The 21,423-nt window shown below is 35.8% G+C and overlaps 1 protein-coding gene and 1 long non-coding RNA gene across 5 annotated transcripts in view; one reads left to right on the plus strand and one right to left on the minus strand.

Annotated features, from left to right (window-relative positions):
• cacna1hb (calcium channel, voltage-dependent, T type, alpha 1H subunit b) overlaps positions 1–21,423 on the plus strand; it is a 184,943-nt gene that overhangs the window by 63,868 nt on the left and 99,652 nt on the right. For all 3 annotated transcript variants that reach the window (XM_073949346.1, XM_021475941.3, XM_073949345.1), the window contains exon 3: positions 19,687–19,804. In XM_073949346.1, the coding sequence (XP_073805447.1) occupies positions 19,712–19,804 (93 nt within the window). In that variant the 5' untranslated portion in view covers positions 19,687–19,711. The remainder of the gene's footprint in view (positions 1–19,686; positions 19,805–21,423) is intronic.
• On the minus strand, positions 2,552–5,796 carry LOC141375511 (uncharacterized). Of its 2 annotated transcripts, XR_012383570.1 has the most exons (6): positions 5,694–5,796; positions 5,304–5,447; positions 4,476–4,592; positions 4,341–4,382; positions 3,933–4,019; positions 2,552–3,549 (listed from the first exon to the last, which is right to left on the minus strand). It is a non-coding gene; the product is annotated as an uncharacterized lncRNA (long non-coding RNA). The 2 variants fall into 2 exon arrangements; XR_012383571.1 differs by lacking the exon at positions 5,694–5,796 and having other exon boundaries at positions 3,889–4,019; positions 5,304–5,398.

Consider the following 21,423-nt stretch of genomic DNA (forward strand, 5'->3'; position numbering starts at 1 on the left):
GAGTCATTTTAATGCATGCTGAATTCAAAGCTAATGCAAACATACTTCAAAAGGTTCGCAGATACTTTATTGTTCACGAGCGCTCAATGAATTTCTTTTCCTTTGAGCTGTGAAAATGTTTTTGTCGTGACACAAACACCTCTGCGTTATTTGTTTGAAAGAATCATACAATAGATGCATAACAACACTTCTGCTTAGTTGCTCTAATTATTCGAGTCAAGTAATTAATCCCGCTCACTATTGTCGTTCCCATCAGCATTTCATTTAGATGCATGATTTTTTGTGTGTGTGTGTGTGTGTGTGTGTGTGTGTGATCTTTTTCTTTGTGAAAGTCTTTTCTGTTTTTCATGCATCTGCCAGTTCTAAGATTTTGGAACTTTCTGGATTTTCATACAGTCCAACACAACACACTCAAATACAGTAGGTCTAGGGGATGGCAAAAATGCAATCTCCACAATTATTTCTATATTGAACAATAACGATGTGAAGTTTAATATTAAACAAATTTCGAGAGGAGCACATGCTCATGATTGACCCAGCTGGCCCACATTACCTAATCACGATCCTCCAATCAAAGGATCCCAAGTCGTATCCCCAGTATCGGCCAGTCAGTCAGTCAATTGACAGCGGCCTCTGTTGGATTTACGCGAGAACAGCAGGCGCGAATGGCTCTCGAGAGAAAAATTTGAGATCTCAAAAAGCAAAAACATCGGCCTTTAGTGGATTTATGCGAGAACAGCAGACGCGAATGGCACTCGAGAGAGAAATTTGAGATCTCAAAAAGCAAAAACATCAGCCTTTAGTGGATTTACGCGAGAACAGCAGGCGCGAATGGCACTCGAGAGAGAAATTTGAGATCTCAAAAAGCATACACAGTGGCCTCTGGTGGATTTGGGAAAACAAAAACTGCAAAAAAAAAAAAAAAACACCTCCTGGAATGTATTTCGCGATCTCCAGAAACATATATAGGGGTACGTTTAAATAATTGAACCATGGGTTAAAAAATCTTTTCTTGTCATCTCAACTTTCAGCAGTCAAACTGACTAAAAATATTAAGTTAATCTTAAAACAATTCGTTGAAACACAATAAACATATTAAAATAAGTTAAAGTAACTCAAAAACTATTGTTGTAACTTTTTCTTATTATTTTTTTGCAGTGTACTTGAAATAAATAATTTAAAGTCAACTTTTGAGTGTTTCGTTTAGTACAGGTTGTCAAGTTGTGTCTGCAGATTTCAACGATCTTCAATTTGTTCTTTTTTCATAAATGTCCAAACATTAACTTTGTTTTGTTCAATATCCTAAAAGTTTTTTACATGGGCATATTTTCATATTTAATTTGCCTGGTTTTGTGTACATTTTTGGTGTACATACTGAAATATATCTCTGTCAAAACGTTTTGCTCTAATTTCAACAAAATAAACAAAACTTTTCCCACTGTTTCCCAGTGATGGGTTGCAGCTGGAAGGGCATCCGCTGCGTAAAACATATGCTGGATAAGTTGGCGGTTCATTCCGCTGTGGCGACCCCTGATTAATAAAGGGACTAAGTTGAAAAAAAAAATGAATGAATATTTTTAATTCTTAATGTGATCAATGTGCTGTGTAATAACTATTAGTTGTTTTTTTTACCCTGTTAACCTACAGTGGCTTTTAGCATGGCAGCTAGTTCAGAGGTTCTTTATCACAATTCATAAGCACGTGTATGTGTGTGTCCGCGTGTCCTATGGGAGCCAAACTGCTCTTTCCCACGAAGTTCCAGTGGGAGGTTCCCATGGTAACACGAGAATCGGAAGCTACCGTAATTGGTGTCTTTTTTCCAGTCTCTGTTTTGTCTGGCTCTTGATCTCCGTCGCTTTATCTATCTTTTCCTCTGTCTCTCTTTCTCTCTCTGTGTGTGTGTCTCTTTCTCTCCTTTGTGTCTGTCCGTTCTTCATCTAGCGGCCTTTCTGTTCGCCTGCCTTTTAAATAGCAACTTATTCCACACACTTATATTGATTTAACACTTAAACTGATATTTACATCCCCAGGAAAGGCTGTAATTCTGCTAGGAATCACGCTGGGCTGAGATCCCGCTTGTACTCACTAATGTGAACATGTACTCTGTATGATGCATTATACCACAGGTAATGCCCTGGAAATTGCATTACATCGCTTTGGTAACCACAAATCATATCAATGGTCGGCTGATCATACTGTAAAAATTAAAATATCACTGATGTGATTGATAATGGGTACAGTTAGCACATTCATAACATCTAACCAGATAATTCATAACTAAACACACTGTTAGACATTTCAAAGGGTTTTTACAGTAACTTACTGGCAACACTGTTGCCAGTAAGTTACTGTATTTTAGATTTACAGTATACAACTGTAAATCCGTTTACAGCATGTTACCGTAGTGTCTGAAAATGGTTAACTACTGTAAAAACCTAAGTTAACAGTTAGCTACTGTAAACCTTTTAATTTTGTCCTAAATATTTTATAATATAATTTTATTAATATTATTTTAATACTATAGACCTAAAAAAGACACAATTACAAAATATTAACAAAATAAACACTCTTTATTTAAAACATTGGAGATGCTTAACCCAAGCTTAAAAATGTGTAAAAACATTACATTTCAATCATTCAAAATATTTTATTTTAAGAAAAAAAACATTGAAAATGACAAAGCACATTAACATACATGTACAAAACTAATTTAAGTGTCTGACCTGCATATTGTTGAGAAAAAAAAAACTCCAATTGTACTAAGTACTACTGACATTAAACCAGACACAATTACAAAATATTCCATTCTTTAAAACATTAATAATGCTTAAAGCATTTAAGGAAAATGTGTGAAAATTACATTAAGCAATAAAATCAACACATTAAAAATAAATCAATCACACAAAGCACTAGAACATACATGTACAATAAAAATTTAAACTTCTGAATTGCATATTGTTGGAAAAATAAATATTTGTAACTATTAGCCGACTCAGAAACAACCCAACTTTAAAATATTACTAGTTCTGGTGTCAAATGCTCAACAAGGTCTGAATTCACATGTTCAAATGCAATTCATCTTTATTTCTATTGCACTTTTACAATGTAGATCAATGATGTCAAAGCAGCTTAACATAGAAGTTCTTGTAAATTGAAGCTGCTTCAGTCCAGTTTTCAGAATTGAAGCAGTAAATGTCACTGCTGAAAGTCCAAACACTGAAGAGCAAATCCACCGATCCACCAATCGTAGCCAAGCGATCCAGTGGCGACAGTGGCATGGAACAAACTTCACCAACTGACAAAAGTGTAGAATAAAATCCCTTGAGAGATACCAGGCTCAGTTGGGCACGACCAGTTCTCCTCTAGCCAAACTTGTGCAAGGCCGCAGTCTAGGCACCGGAGGCTTGAAAGTTCACCAGCGGGTGGTCAGGCTGGCCCATTGGATCAATGCGGAAACTCATTGAACACGTGTGTCTTTTAGGATTCACTCCTCCATGACCACCACAGCATCTGGTCAGGATTTGGCCCAGTCCCGGATTATGAAGAACTCTGGATAAGGAGAAACAGACTAACATAAGCATAGAAGAAGCTTGTTTAAAAAAAATAAATCATATACTGGTTAATTATTTTGAAGCATGGCAGCTAGGTTGGGCTAGTTTTCAGCTGGTACTGAGCAACTGGCTCCTGCTCATAACCTGCTCACTACCATGTTTAAAAGATAACTAACCAGAATGTCCTGTTTATTTTTTTCCTAACAAGGTTTTACAAAAACATTGTAGCATTTGTGATGGGTTGATTCACTGCAGGACAGATTAGACTATTTGTTTTATGTATTCCTAATAAACTAAAACTGACTGAATACTGATACAACTATTGAGAGTGTCTCACCTAATCCAAGTTCTCAGTTAGCTGGTGAAAGAAGGATAACTCACTGTTGTTCATGGTTGTCATTCTCTTCACTACTTCTCCTGCTATCTTCTGGCTCACTCTGGTTGTTGCTGTGCATTTTGTTTCATCCTCTGGAATTATTTATACAAAAATTTGTATTATTTTATTTATTACAAAATATTTAGGCAACATGAAATGGGGAAAAAGACATTTAATACATAGACAAATGCATGTATCCCAATACTAATTATTGTATTTTGAAATGTCTGACCCATGACAGACCTCAATCTGATCAAAAATATTATAAACAAAGATGAAAAAAACCCTACTAAATAGTTTAATAAAAAAGGGAAAAAGATTTTTTTTATTTAGCTAGCAACTAAACATGTGACACATTTGGTATTAAAAGTAACGTTACTATATTGAGAAACAAATAGATGTACAGTACTTACTGTTGTATGAGGTCCAGTTTGCACAGGCAGGCTCCCAGTATTCTATATTGAGACCACAAAAAAGCCAAAAATACAGATAAGAATACCATGCTACAATCCACAACCTCCACACAACTTTTTTTTTTATTTGTTTACCTTGGTTGCTTACTGGTCTTGCTTATTTTTTAAGCATAAGGCTGTGCTGATCAAGATGTTCCTCCGAAATGCTGTTTGTTTCTTCAGACAAAACCTGCTGCTGTGCCAGTGCCATATCTAAACAGAAAAAATATATAATGGTAACAATTATGTTAAACCAAATGTCAAGAGTTGTGATAAAAAATAATTAGCAAACAATAAATAGCAAAAATGTGGTTATTAGCATAATGCATAGAGGTAAAATTGGTTTTATATTAGCAGATTCAGACTTCCCCCTTAATAATTTAATTTCATAAAAGTATTATTTGCAAACTCTAAATAGCGAAATCATTTTAGCAGCTAATGACTATCAAAGTACAACATGCTCACGGTCAAATAAACAGTGTTAATGTTGATTTCAAGTCATACTGGCATGCTAATTCTGATCGAATATTCAAAGTAACATGGTAAACAGTATAGAGTCTTCTAAATGAACGAATGTGCGAATATAAAACCAACTTTACCTCTATGCATATTGTATAGATTTACGTTAACGTTCTTATAGGTTACGTCGCGATGTTAATTTCTCAAGCTAACGTTATAAGTTACTCTAAACCAGAGAAAAATAAGTTCACAACGTCTAATATATATAGTATTAATCAATATAAGTTAAACGTTGCACGTTAAAATGAGTTTGAGTCCAATTCAGTATAAACTTAGCTCAGTTTAGCTAACAGTTAACATTACCATTTTAAGATCGCTTCAGCCAATGTTGCTGAGCAAACAAATGCTAATAGAGGTGCTCAAATCAATGTCGAGTGTTGTCAGCACAGACAGACGCGCTTTTACCTGGATTATTTGTTGGTCTTTCATTCATATTCTTCTGGGGGAAAACACTCTCTGCCGGACCGTTGTCTCGTTCTAAGTGTCCTCCAAAACTGTCTGCATACCTCTGGTTCCCTCCTAAACCAAAACCCGCTGCAACACCGGTTCCTATGTAAATAAATAAAAAGATATGACGAGAACAATGGCTAATAGTCATAAACAGTCTTATTTAAAGTAATAGTAGTGTATAATGTAATAAATTAAATAAAGGTAACATCTTAATAGATGATATATTTCTCAAATGGGCGAAATAACGCCAAGCCAGAGAAAATAATAATAGCCAACTTTATACTTTACTTTGTTCTATTCTCGTCCACAAAACATTCTGTAAAATGAAACACTGCCTCAGCTTACCAGAGTAAAGTTTGTTAAATCCAGTATGTTCTTCAGGCACACTAATAAATTGTCCTCCAGAATTGCTCCAGGGTCCTCAGGCAAAATGTGGTGCAGAGTAGTCGAATCGCCGCAAGGTGGCGTTGAAGCAGTTGTGGAAAATACAGTATAATACACGAATTTTTACAAATACAGTACATCGTTGTATATGTTGTTCGACGTCACACTAAATTCCCATAATGCAACGGTAAATACAGTTATTTACCGTAAAAGGAATTTGCAGTATTACACTGGGTGAAATACAGTAAATAACTGTGTAATTTACAGAAATGTCTAACAGTGCAGATAAACAGTGTAAGTGTTGTCAGTAATCTATAAGTTGATCTTATAAAGATTTATTCCTCCATCCATCCATCAGTGATTTGTACTGTTTGTTCATTCTGCCGTTCTACCTGTCTATCCATCCGTCCATTGATTGTTCATTTGTTTATTTTATAATTTGTTCATTCTATCATTTTATTTGTCTGTCTATCCATCTATCAATTTTTCTATCTATAGTTTATTTGTTCTATCTATCTATCTATCTATCTATCTATCTATCTATCTATCTATCTATCTATCTATCTATCTATCTATCTATCTATCTATCTATCTATCTATCTATCTATCCTGACTTCCATCCATCCATCGATTCACCCATCTGTCCGTCTGTCTGTCTGTCTGTCTGTCTGTCTGTCTGTCTGTCTGTCTGTCTATCTATCTATCTATCTATCCTGACTTACATCCATCCATCTATTTATCCATCCATCCATCCATCCATCCATCCATCCATCCATCCATCCATCCATCCATCCATCCATCCATCCATCCATCCATCCATCCATCCATCCATCCATCTATCTATCTATCTATCTATCTATCTATCTATCTATCTATCTATCTATCTATCTATCTATCTATCTATCTATCTGTCTGTCTGTCTGTCTGTCTGTCTGTCTGTCTGTATGTATGTCTGTCTGTCTGTCTGTCTGTCTATCTATCTATCCTCACTTCCATCATCCATCTATTCATCCATCTATTCATCCATCTATTCATCCATCCATCCATCCATCCATCCATCCATCCATCCATCCATCCATCCATCCATCCATCCATCCATCCATCCATCCATCCATCCATCTATCTATCTATCTATCTATCTATCTATCTATCTATCTATCTATCTATCTATCTATCTATCTATCTATCTATCTATCTATCCTGACATCCATCCATCCATCTATTCACCCATCCATCTATTCACCCATCTGTCCGTCCGTCCGTCCGTCTGCCTGTCTGTCTGTCTGTCTGTCTGTCTGTCTGTCTATCTATCTATCTATCCTGACTTCATCTATTCATCCATCCATCCATCCATCCATCCATCCATCCATCCATCCATCCATCCATCCATCCATCCATCCATCCATCCATCTATCTATCTATCTATCTATCTATCTATCTATCTATCTATCTATCTATCTATCTATCTATCTATCTATCTATCTATCTATCTATCTATCTATCTATCTATCCTCACTTCCATCATCCATCTATTCATCCATCTTTTCATCCATCCATCCATCCTGATATCCATCCATACGTCCATCCATCCATCCATCCATCCATCCATCCATCCATCCATCCATCCATCTATCTATCTATCCTCACTTCCATCATCCATCTATTCATCCATCTTTTCATCCATCCATCCATCCTGATATCCATCCATACGTCCATCCATCCATCCATCCATCCATCCATCCATCCATCCATCCATCCATCCATCCATCTATATATCTATTTATCTATCTATCTATCTATCTATCTATCTATCTATCTATCTATCTATCTATCTATCTATCCTCACTTCCATCATCCATCTTTTCATCCATCCATCCATCCTAATATCCATCCATACCCATCCATCCATCCATCTATTGTTCGTTTTGTCCATTCATCCATCCATTGTTTGTTTTCCTATCATTTCATTAATCAGTCTATCGCATAGTTTATTTCTTTATTCATTGGTGTCAATCCATTTAATATTCATGATTATGTCTTGCTTTTCCTTGTATATCCTCTTGTTTTTGCCTTCAGATTGTTGTCCTACCCAGGCACGAAATGACCTTTTAAATATGTTGACTTGAAGTGAGTGAAACCCACTGAGCCCTCGCTTTTTTCAGCTGTCTTTTTCTTCACTTCACATCAAAAGCCCCCAAACCGTTACTAAGCAACCATAGAAACAGTTGCGTATAATGGTTTGTTGGAGTAATCAGGATAATGAGCAAATGCAGTGTGTGTATACAGTACAGTACGTGCGTTTTGTTTATGTTTGCATTCAGATGCACCTCATGAAACTATAAAAACAAGCTCGCCGCATGAACTCGCATAAACCCCATCAAGCCACATGGAGGGATTACACACTGTCCGCACACGCACAAGTACTAGTTTTCTCAGAATCGACTTTCCTAGACTTGTCAATAAATAATGGTGTATGCCAGATCTGTTTCCATTTAGCTGGATTCATATACACTAGTAGAGTTCAAAAGTTTGAGATCAGTACATTTTTAAAAGAAATCAGTAGTCACCAAGACTCATTTGCTTGATCAAACATACAGTAAACACACAGGTAACATTGGTAAATATATTTTCTATTGGAGTAGATTTAAAATTTTAATTCATTTCTGCATGTGATGCCAAGCTGAGTTTTCAGAATTCTTACTCCAGTCTTCAATGAGAGTGTTTACATGCACAAAATAAGTGGAGATTACTTCAGAATCTAGCTTTTATGGGTTTATATGCAAATAAATAAACCGGCTATGCAGAAAATTGCATTTACATGAAATTCTAAGGCTTGCTTTATTAAAGGAAGTGATGCCACAGCCCAAACATCAGCTTCAGTGTGTCAAAAATGTAATCACTTGTTTACAATACCTGCGAATACATAACCTTTTTTGTTTTGATGGTTCTGTATCAACTGCATAAGTTGTGTTTAATAAAGGTGTAATAGGTTTTTGTCTTTTATTGTGACATTTATTCATCAGGTATTGTAACCAAAATCCAACGTCTGATAGATGTCATAGTGGGAACGTCCACATTACGCCAAGCTGTAACATCATCGGACGTTGATATTTGGTTGATTTTAGGCTGTGGGTTGGACACTGACGACAGTCCGATGTTGAGTTCTGAAGTCAACCCAATTTTCAATTCCAAACACAATGCAACATCCCAAAGACTTTGGGGTACAATGTCAATCTTACGTCATGATTACGTCTTGTGCCTGCTGGGTAGAAGTGCCCTGTATTTCTATCATAAGATAGAACATTAAAGTAATCCCTTCCTCTGAACAGAAGGTCTTGATAGCTGTAATGTTTTCTACTTTTTCCCCCTTGTGTGACCTATACAATACCATCCATGCACATTTTGACATGCGCACATAAATAAACTGATAAAACACTGATAAAGGCGTTTACAAACAACTTAAAATTGGGTTATTGGGAAAAACAAACAAACAAAAAAGTCATTTTTTGAACTTTAATCGTTAAAAGGTAACGTGTTTACTTAACACACATCCGCCTATAAAGCAGAATTGTTTTGTTATTTGTTTAAATTTATTTTAAGTAACTGCATATTACTGCATTTTTTACATTCTTTCATAATTCATTGATAAACAGAATAACCAAAACAACAGCATTTATTTGAATTACAAATCCTTTGTAACTTTCTAAATGTTTTTACTGTCACTTTACTAAAACTATAGGATTTAATCGTCTTCTTTGCTAAAATTTTCAAACTTGGTTCTCTTTTTTTTACTAAACTGTATATTATATTCAAAGTTTGGCGTTCGTTCATTTTGTTTAGTAACTATAGGTGGCCATAGATAATTTTTTTTAAATCTAGATGAATCTTGGAACTAATCTAGATAAATCTAAATGGCTTATTTGAATTCCGCCGAAGGCATTCAGAATATGTGTGCTATCCTAATAATTACTAAATATAAGTCTTTGAGAACGGGTTTCTCCTGTTTCCAAAATGCTTCACAAACTGCTTGAGAAACTGTCCTATTATGATAATGAAAATAAATAATGTTCAATGAGATGCACTTGTGATTACTAACTGTTTACTCAGTTAAACATGAATTTTGAACTGTAGGCCTACATAAGCTCCAAACAGCGATTTTTGATTACCTTAATCCGACTAAAGTCATGACTGAACTAAACAGAAATGGAATTAAGACATGTGGAGTATGCAGATATTAGTGGCATTATTGAAGTAATCAGCAATCAAACTATTACCAACATGTAGGACTTTTGGCCGTATTTTCTGACAAGATCCACACACGCAGCTGTCAGTAAAGGACCGCACACACACACACACACACACACACTCACACACACACATCGTGAAATGCATTGCAAAGTTTTTTCTTTTCATTTGGTGTGCGTTATTTCGTTCCATAACACTCTCACCAGTCCTTACTCCTTGTTTATGTCTAATACCCCAGTTTGTCACGGGGGCATGAATGAAATGTTCATGAGTAAATGTGAAACTGCTGAACTGCAGTTAATATCATTCAAAATTACAGGAAACTCCTATATTAAAGTGCTTCAAGTAAACACCCTAATTATATTATTGTCTATTAAGGCAAATAACTAGATTACTGATGTACATGTAAACGTAGTCAGTAATGTCTTCGAAGTAAGTGAAAGATCCAGAAGGGCATCCTACTGATTTGATTCAGACAGGGTCGTTGCGTCTATAGAGACGATCTAGGCTGCAGAATAGTGAGGGCGGCTTCTGCGTACCCCCTGGTCCTCACTTTCATCCGCAAACTCATCACTTTCTTTTTCACTTTCGGATTGAGGGCGGCGTGGTTGCCGTTCGCCTAGAGCACTAGTTCAGCTTGCTTCAGCCCTGGATTCAGAAGGGCACTTTTTTGTCAGACGGCTCACCGGTCAGGTATACATCTGCGCTAAAATATCAAGGTGAAAGTCTTGCGTAGAATAGACCCAGCTCCTAACCCAACTTTGAGAATAGATTAACGGAGATATTTTTTATTGCGCGTTAAGATTCTCGCGTTAATGCAGCACGTTAATGCCGATTAATGCCTATTTGTAACACTGGCTCTTTTTTTGAAGTAACACTTAAATATAAAAGCTATATATATATATATATATATATATATATATATATATATATATATATATATATATATATATATATATATATATATATTAAATATATATTTTAAAGTTTAAGTGTTTACTGTAAATTTAAATGCATCATTGTTAAATAAAAACAATGCATTCCCCATATAGTCCTTTAAATGATAGTCTATACTGTATTTCATATGTTGTTGATGATACACTGAACAATCTACAAGCTTGTTTTTATGATCAGTAGCTGGTACAAAACAGTTTTTTTTTTTTTATCTACTAACGATTAAGGTCTTGGTCGACTTGTTTGATTTATGCTATAAACAGCTACTAGCAACAAATCAAATGCCATATTCCAAATACCAGCTTGACCTTAAACTGGTTTGACCAGTTTTTTCCAACAGGGAGTTGCATGAAAAATTCTGAGCTCTATTGTAAAACATTTGTGCTATAGAAGTCCTGGAGGAGCGAGTCTTTGACCATATTGCCAGAAACCAAATCATTGTGTTTTTCCAGCACATTAGACCCTGGAGATCTCAAGAAATCTCATATCTGTGTTTTCAACCATTTATACACTGACGCCTTCAGCTCTATTATATGAAGAAGTCGAGGAGTACACGATGTTGAATTTTGCTAATACGATGTGAGGGTGACTTGCTAATTTTCAGATGCGTGATGACAGCGTACTCCAGGCTTTCATTTGGCATTTTGAGGCTTTGTGCTGAAGCATATCTCTGTGTTTGTATGTGTCAGTGTTATTTTAGGCAAGGCACGACAGGTGAATATAGTAGAAAAACAGATATCAACATAGTTTACAGTTGATTAAGCACATTAACATACTGTAATATATAAGATAGTGTATATATTTGTCTTACAAGCAGTTTGATCTGCTGTTTTGCTATGCAGAGATTTTTTTATCACTCCTTAAATTAGAAAATATGCTCATCATCTGGAAAGAAATTGCATGAATGTTGCATAAACCAAGTTAAAAATTATATAAACAAACCTCTCAGAGTAAATGGGAATAAAAGTGTTGTGTACTATAAGTTTTACTTAAATAGAGTTTGCAGTATGTGACCAAAGTTGTAACGCGTTTCACAATTGACTTTTATATGAAACAATTGCCTGTCTTTCCTAAAGTTTTATTTATATGCATATGATATTAATTCATTTTTTTAAATAATTTTATTGTATTAATCAAAACTTATATATATATATTTTAGTTAAAGTAATCAAATTGAGAAATTGCTTAATTTATTTTTTATGAAAAATAATTCAATAAAATAAAATTGTGTGTATGTGTATATTATTTTAGCTTAATTTAAGTTTAGGTAAATATCTATTTTTCAAATCAATTATCTTATGCTAAGTTTTATTATTATCTAGGCTTATTTTAATTACGTGTCAGTGCAACATTTTTCATCATCTAACATCCAACATTATTCTTCATCTACTTATTGTTATATTTTATTTCAGTGAAGTGCAATATGTTTTATTTCCTTAAGGCTTTTTCACATTTATTTTATTTCATTTGATACATATTTATGCATTATTTTATTAATTGTAAACTTTTCTTAACACCCTTTTTATAAAGAGCAGCTAACATTTTTTTATCTACTTCTAATATGTGTATTTCATTTTATTTTATGTTTAAAATATTTACATTTTATTTCAGCTTTCAGTTTCTGGAGATTGCTGTGTACATTCTTTCAGATCTTTAATTTCTCTTGCGAGTACCATTCGTGCCTGCTGTTCTTCGTGTTTCCACCAGAGGCCACTGTCTACTGACTGACTGACTGACTGACTGACCAATCGACTGACCCACCATTCTCCTTCCCTAAACCCAACCAATAGTGTTTCAAAAAGCACTGATTGACCAGCACCCACCTACTTACCCAAACCCAACCGACAGTGTTTTCAAAAGCAATCCAGGAAAAAAAAAAACATCGTAGCAGTCTGATTTTTACCACATTTTCAGATCTTGCCACACTCTCACCTTTGACTTACTTGTTTATTTTGTTTTACCTGCTTTCTGGAATCGTTCTTAACCAGACTCGAACCCCATCATTGCAGTCAACTCCACTTTGTGTCTCAAGTCTGGCGACGTACATGGAAAGCCACAGGACAAACTGATAACAGTGGCTTACTCTGGCTACATAATTTCTCTCTAGAAATCTATATAGGGCTACTTTTCAGAATGAACCTATGTTGCGTATTTAAAATGAGCTGAATCAACACAATTCTTAATTTTTATTTTTTATTTTTGGGGGGGGGGGGTACAACTTAATTATTTTATGTTCAATCCACTACAATTTTGTAAAAACAATTAAGTTAACTTAATGAGTTTGTGTTTGGACAACATGAAAGAGAATAGTATGAAACCCAGTATTTTTAAAGTGTACATAATTTAAAGAGATAGTTCTCCCGAAAATGAAAACATCTTTTGACTTTCATCCGTCAACAGAACACAAAATAACGCTACACTACAAGTAAGTTGCAAAACAAAACAGGACCTCCCTGACTCTCATAAAAAATATCTAATTCTCAGAAAATGAACTTTCCCTCTTCTGTTTCCTTTCACCATCAGCATTATCTTCAGCAGAAGTGGCATCAATGTGACCACAACAATCTTGCGGATGAGAGACGAGAGCTGGGATTGTCTGTATGCATTAGGCTGGGGTTTGGGATGAATGTTTGATGAGGGAAATGTTGCATGTCCCAGTTCTAGCGAGAGGGAAATCGTCTGGAATTCCAGAAGGCTTTCTCTGAGACCGAGACCTGAGAAAACAGCAGATGAGATGCAAATGCATACTGTATATATACTGTAGTGTTTAGGCTTTAGAAGCAAGTTTATTGGCACCTATTGTGCAAAATCCACTTTTATTTGAGGTTTGGTTTTTAAATCCCTATTAAACTAAAACAGTCTAGGCATGCTGTTTTAATTGTCTGAGCAATGTCCTCACTTATTAGTTGTTTTGGATAAAAGTTTCTGCTAAATGAATAAATGTAAAACGTAACTATGATGTCACATTTTTAGGCTCTTGACCAGGCCCGGATTGGCTAATCGGGAGGACCGGGAGAATTCCTGGTGGGCCAGTCCGGTTTTTTTACTCAAGGGCTGGTGTCTCTAGCTGCTTGCACTCTCAGCAGTCACACTTTTTTCGTTTACTTATTTATTTGGCCATAGCCTCACTCTTTTTATTCATTATTTTGCCTCAGCTCTGCTCTTTTTATTTATTTTCTCGCAGCCCTGTGAGCAAAATGCAGCCTGCAGGTTAATTATGATGTAACTATCATTCGACCCCAAACAGCGGCACCTTAGTGAATATAAGAATTGGAATAATTAATATTAATGAATATTACATCTGCTCAATAAAAATCAAATAATTCACTACATTATTAAATCTGACATAACTTGATCAGTGGTTAAAAGACTATTGCATAACAGCGTCATATGTGGTCCAGTGGTCAGCACGTTGCATTACGACGCTGCTGACCTGTGTTTGAACCTCACCTGAGTAATAGTTAATATATATATATATATATATATATATATATATATATATATATATATATATATATTTATTTATTTATTTATTTATTTATATATATATATTTTTTTTTTTTTTTTCATTTTGATTGTTAAGACATATAATACTGTTAGGGTTGTTAAACATTTGAAGTTCTAAATCAGCTGTTTTCTTGAAAAAGTCGTGATAGTGTCATTACAAACTGAATTGGAAATTACGTTATTTTAATATAGACAGTCGTGAATTGAGGTGGGCCGGTCTAAGGCTTGAAACTCCAGGGCTGAAAAAGAGTCCCACTCCGGCCCTGCTCACGACCAATGACTGACAGTTCTGCAATATTGTAGCTGCATTGAGTTGTGTTTGTAATGTATCTGCTCTGAACTTGAGCAGCTATATCGAAAACAATTGATGCCTCTACACTAAAGCCATGGTCACCACATGTTTTTCCCCATTGTCTTTAGTTTCTAGACATGGAAATGCATCAGACAATCACTTGTTTTATCAGTGTCGCATTATCTTGATTAATGGCACCCCTTTTCACAGTATCATCCAACAGAATTTTGCTTGCTTAAACTTTGTCACCGCGTGACTGTGGCGTTAACCATCAGTCTCGCACATTCACTGTTTTTGTAGTTTTTGCTTGCTTTTTGTAGTTGTGTGCACAAATCTGTACTTCAGATTTTAACTGTAAATAACAGACAACCCAGGTAACTTTGGTATGCTCATTTAAACATACTTGATTTAGAACACACTTTTTTTTCGTGTGACTTATGGATGCAAATTAGGATGCAGCAAATGTCTTTAAGGGTAATTTGGAGAGTTACATTTTCAACATTAAAATGTCACGGTACAAAGACCAAGTTCCCTTAATGAATTTAAAAGTGTCAATAAATTCATGAACACAAATACAAAAACTGGTAAAGGCTGTAATGACAATTATTTTACATTACAGGTATGCAGAGACTATTAACCTTATTCTAAAATGCGGAAGTGCGCCTGTTTTTGCGATTGTCTTAGAACTTCCGATTCAGTCGCCTATGGGAGAAATTCCTAGGAATAATAAACGGCAGAAAATGGCCAAACTACTTGCTCAACAAACAAATGTTTGCATGACTACACAGACCAAGTAGCATAATATAATAAGAAAATATTAAATTGCAACATCAAGCAGCGTAACGAGCAGTTGTTAACGTCAAAAAATGAATGGAAGTGAATGTGACCGGAAGTCGCGAGACAAAAAGATTCAAATGGCAGCGCCCGCTCGTCAGCTGAGAATAAGGTGAATAGCTGCGTCCGAAACCGCCTACTACTCAGTAGGTGCTGCTTTTGAATTTAAACATACTACTCAGCCGTTAGAAAAGGACGGTCTATACAGTATGAATTACTGAATGGAATTAAACGTACTACATCCGCCATTTTGTCATAGTCACGTGACCTACCTGCGTCAGTTGCGTCGCTTTACTCTCATTCATGAATTCGCTCGCGGGGCATCATGGGATAGCGCAGCATGCATGGGATGCGCACTCCAGAATCTCGCCGGAAGTAGCAAGTCAACCGGGTACTTCTCGCATAATGATTTTCGAATTCTATGAATTCGGACATACTACTCAGCTCGCATATTGATTTTAGCGTACTATATAGTATGGAAGTATGCGCAGCATATGTGTATAGACCAGGGGTGTCCAAACACAGTTCTGGAGGGCCGATGTCCTGCATATTTTAGTTCCCAAGTAACCAAGGCCTTTCTGGGTATACTAGAAACTTCCAGGGAGGTGTGTTGAAGGAAGTTGCAGATAAACCGTAGAATAACAACAATAAAATAATAATAATAATAATATAGATTACATTTCTATAGTGCTTTTCTGGGTGCTCAAAGAGGGTTACACATGTTTGGGAGAATCTCCTCATCCACCACCAGTCTTCAAAGGTGGCATTTAAAGCTAATTGTAGACGATTAACAGAAAAAAATATCTAAAGAATAGAGTTGTTTTTTCTTATAACTATTGTAAGATATAAATTCCGAATTGCAAAAATAAAGTCAGAATTTTAAATGTTAAATCAAATTAATCTTTTATAAACTATTTAATTCTTAGCCGTTAATAACTTTCTCTGAAACCATTATTCTTGAGCATCCTAAATGTTTACAAACTGGTAATTCTCCTATAGACTACATCCACTTCTGAAGACAGGGCAGGAATATGCAGCTCGTTTGCATTTAAAGGACACCTTTTTATGCAAAAACACAGTTGTGTGGCAACAGTCTGTGAATATATCCAGCTTCTAATGGTACAAATTGATTCATTTTATTTCTTTATAATCACACTTGATAAATACAGTCTGCAGATACACTGACTGACAGTATCGCTTTATAGGTGCCATCAAAGGGGGAAAAGCCCAGCCAATTAGTGACAATCTCTCTCTCTCATTAGCATACAAAGTTAGTCTTGTTTTTGAATCTGCCACTATGCTGACACATAGGCATTTGTAGCTCCGCCTTCCATTGAAAAGAGCACAATTTGAATTTAAAGTGACAGTCACCAAAATTGCACAATTAGGATCAAAGCCCAAAAGGGGCAGTTTCAAAGAGATTTCACAAACACTCTCTAGAGACATCAGAGACTTATTTTACATCTTGTAAAAAGGGGCATTATAGGTCTCCTTTAAAGTGATACACACACAAACAACCCTTTTTAACAAAAAATCCCCATTTGACCATGTTATGACAGATGATTTTTGGGGTATTTTGGGCTGACACATTGTGTATACTCAAGAACAGTACTACATGTAAAAAGTGGCTTAATAGATGATCTTTAAATCCTGATTGGCTGGTAAATGAGGTGTGGTGGAAATGAGGATAACAGCAGGATTTACAGTGGTGATTGAGATGGTGTGTTGCTCAAGCTCTTTATGATTAATGAGGTATGGTGTTTGGTCTGAATGCTGTGCCTGTGGGGCTGACTTAGCGGCAGGTACTGTACTGTATGTGTGGGGATCACTGCGCTGTAATCTGAAAAGTCTAATGCAGTTTTTTAATTACACCCATATGAAAACACAGTAGCCTTATTGCATTTTATTATATGTATTATGATCACAAACAGGAGCTGAGCGTATTAAAGGAAGGCTTTATTAAAACAGGCATTATGGATGGCTTTTAATGTGATTTGAATTCTATTATTTTAGCCTTCTTGAGAACAAAATCAATTATTTATCTACAAATGTCCTACATTATTCATGCTTAGCTCCATCTATTTCACCACTTGATTTTTCTAAGCTCTGTGTTAAAAAAGCGATTCTTTTCTATCCTGTTGTTGATGGCGAAATATAGCAGTAAGAGCATACAGTGCAGTGGAGTAAGTGTTAAGAAGCAAGTTGTCCAAGCATGAAGTTCATATACTGAAATTATATGATTTTCTTCTGCTTTTCTAAGCTATATTTTGTTCTGTTTTATGTTCTCAACTGTACACTATGTTTAAAAAATATAGGAGCCATTTTTCTTTAAAGATTAAAGGATTTTTTTTAAAGATTTTTTTTAATTTTTTTTAAAGGATTTTTTGTAACCCCGGTGTCCTGGCCAAAGTCCCTCTATCGGCCCTTACGATCATGGCCTCCCAATCATCCCCTTCCACCGAATTGGCTCGATCACTGTCTCTCCACTCCACCTATAGCTGGTGTGTGGTGAGCGCACTGGCGCCGTTGTCCTGTGGCTGCCGTCGCATCATCCAAGTGGATGCTGCACACTGGTGGTAGTGTGGAGAGACCCCCCTCATGATTGTGAAGCCCTTTGGGTGTATGGCCATACACAATAAATGCGCTATATAAATACACATTACATTACATTACAAATAGCACTTTAATTTAGATTTACACCTAATACAGCTTAGGTCTCATTACACTGTAATGTCTTTCGGATGAGATGTTAAACCAAAGTCCCATGGCATTTCTCGTAAAGAGTGGAGGTGTAACCCCCTATTGGCCCTGATCGTGGCCTTCCAATCATCCCCATCCACTGAATTGACTCTCACTCTCTCTCCACTCCACCAATAGCTGGTGTTTGGTTAGCGCAATGGCGCCGTTGTCCTGTGGCTGCCGTTGCATAATCCAAATGGATGCCGCACACTTGTGGTGATGCAGAGAGACCCCCATCATGATTGTTAAGCGCTTTGGCCATACATGATAGATGTGATATATAAATATACATTCCTTACTTACTAAGTAAAAAGTAATTTAAACTTGAAAAAAAAAGTTTAAAAAAAGTTAAAAAGTGAGCAACCCCATTGCCTGAAAAGTGAAGTTGACTTTACTTAGTGAGTAAACTCATCCAGTGGTGTAGTAAGTGGGGGGAAAAGTGGGCAGAGTGCATAGGGCCCTGGCATTTTAGGGGCAGTGACGAGATCGCTTACATCCCATACCCTCCCCGCCCACTCTTCACTAACGTTACTATTTCTACCCCAAACCCCCACAAACCACACACTTTTAAGATCGCTACTGTCACCAAAGACTACCAACCTCCCGCTCTTCACTTACTAAATCGCAAATGTCATCACTGCGAACTCCTTCTCCACGAGAGTGAAAGTTAATTATGAGTAGGCCTCATCTCTCATTCTCGCGCTGCACATGCTCTGTATAACTGTTTTTTTGCTAGTGAAGTGTTCAGTTTTTCCACTTACAAAGTCCGTCATGTAAATAGCAAATGCGCGTATGGCGTGACGCAACTGGCTCTTAAAGGGAATGGGAGATGAGACTCTGATTGATTTATTCTCAAAACACACCTATAACTCATTAAGAAAATTAACTCAACCCTTTTAGACCATGCGCTACGGCGCAAATCAGATTTTTTTCATCCTTAAATTAGCAAAAGTGGATTCTGACACGCCCTTATTGCTTTTGCACCCTGTGCTTTGCACTTTGCACATGGATCGTCAAAATAGAACCCTATGCCTAAGGAAAATTATTGAGTGAAAGTGAAACGAAAGACAGCTGACTTTTTACACTGAACTTTCAAACAAACAAAGAAGCTGGAGAACTGTTTTCAGCTTTGATACTTTAAAATAAATATTTGTTGAGCTGCAAATCAACATAGCAGAATGATTTCTGAAGGATCATGCTGACATTCGAGACCAGAGTGGTAACCGATACATTACATGAACAAATGACAGTACATTACAATAAATGGAAGCACTTTATAGCAATAATATTTCTCCTCATACTTTATATGTAGTCCTTCTTTATACAGCCTTGGTGAGTGTTTGCTTGTGTTTTGTGATTTGTGAGTATTGTCCTTAACTGGAGCTCTACATGGTTTGAGCGGGTCAGCATGCTGGTGATTCTGCTCAACTGCGTCACACTCGGCATGTTTCAGCCCTGCCAAGACCTGGAGTGCCACACGGACCGCTGCAGCATCCTGCAGGTAACACACACACACACACACACACACACACATACACAAATTGCAAATTGTGGGGACATTCCTTAGGATTCAAATGTTTTTATACTGTACAAACTGTTTTCTATTGAACACCCCCCCCCCCCCCCCCAATCTCATTGAATCTCGATTCTGTAGGATTTATTTGCCTTTTGAATAAAATGGGCTCATGGGCAATGTCCTCATGAGTCAACTTTTCTTTGTTATACCTACATCTGTTAATGAACAGTGTCTGTATTTTGTGCTTCTCAAGTGTTTTCCGATTATTTAGGGTTGAGAATTGCATTATGGGAGCTTGATCTCTGCTCTGTCGTCTTTTCATGTTGAAAATTCAACTCTACAGTTTAACAAAGTGACTTATTGACATGTTAGTAGGTTGAATTAGTTTCATATATAAAAACCTAGAGGAATAAGTCTGTAAAATAACAGATAATGTACTTTTGATTTTTGTAAGGTTTTTGTAGCGTAATATACGACACCCATCCAGACAATATATCACTTTACACTATTAAAATGTTAATAAAAGTCACTTTTTTAAACTTTTCAAGGTTAAAAATTATTAAAAGCATAAATAAATGGGGGAAAGTAATCAAAACATGAATGACAAAATACAGAAAACTGCTAATTTAAGGTTATTTTTACTGTGTATGTCATACCCATGTTATTATACACATTTGTGTCTTGATATGTCACGAAAACATGCACAGAACCACATTTTTAAAATACACTGATTTTTGTGATTCTAATTTTTCATGCTGTTGTGATTGGCTTAGGGGCAAAAAGTTGTGTATTTTATTGAATGCATGTGTGTGTGTTATATGCATGTGTGTTCGTGTAAACATAAATAAATACAATGGCTTAAAGAAATAGACATTTAAGACATATTTAAAATGTTGAGGTGAATAAACAAAATAAAATATTAAACACATGGGGTTTGTAAAAAGCAAACAAAAGACATTTTTAAACTGCATTACAATGAAGTGATGACATTTTTGTTGGCCAGTCTGAAAGTTTACATCACCCCTGTTATCCTGGGGAAAAAAAAAACTAAACAAAAAAACAATGACTTTTCCATTGGCTTAGAAATTAGATATTTTCCCTAAATCACACAGCCCTATTCTAACGCCTAAATTCCAATAGTCAAAAGTACAAAATGCACTATGAAATTCAATGTTAAAATATGCAAATTCATCCAGTAATAAAACAAGTCTTAATTAGTTAATGAAAAATCATTGTAATTAATTATTCAAAAATAGACTGTTTCCAAATCTCCAGTAAATGATGTTGTTTGTTTGCGTGTCTAATCAGAGTAATGAAAAATAAGAGAAATAAAAAAATAATAAATAAAATAAATAAATAAAACAGATAATCATAATTCTCAATCATACAGTTCTAACTACAGCCACAAAAGCATTTATCCTCATCCCAGACAGACGTCAGTGAACTGTGATGTGATTGACAGCCATAAGCAAAACCATGAACATCAGCTGCAGACTCTGAAAAATACACTTCTTTAATCTCTCCACATCAACTTCACAAATAACCTGTGGATTCTGCATAATAACAGGAATATTACTCGCAGCATGCATTTGCTGTATGACAGA

The sequence above is a fragment of the Danio rerio genome, chromosome 1 (assembly GCF_049306965.1).
Source record: "Danio rerio strain Tuebingen ecotype United States chromosome 1, GRCz12tu, whole genome shotgun sequence".
NCBI classification, from domain to species: Eukaryota; Metazoa; Chordata; class Actinopteri; order Cypriniformes; family Danionidae; genus Danio; species Danio rerio.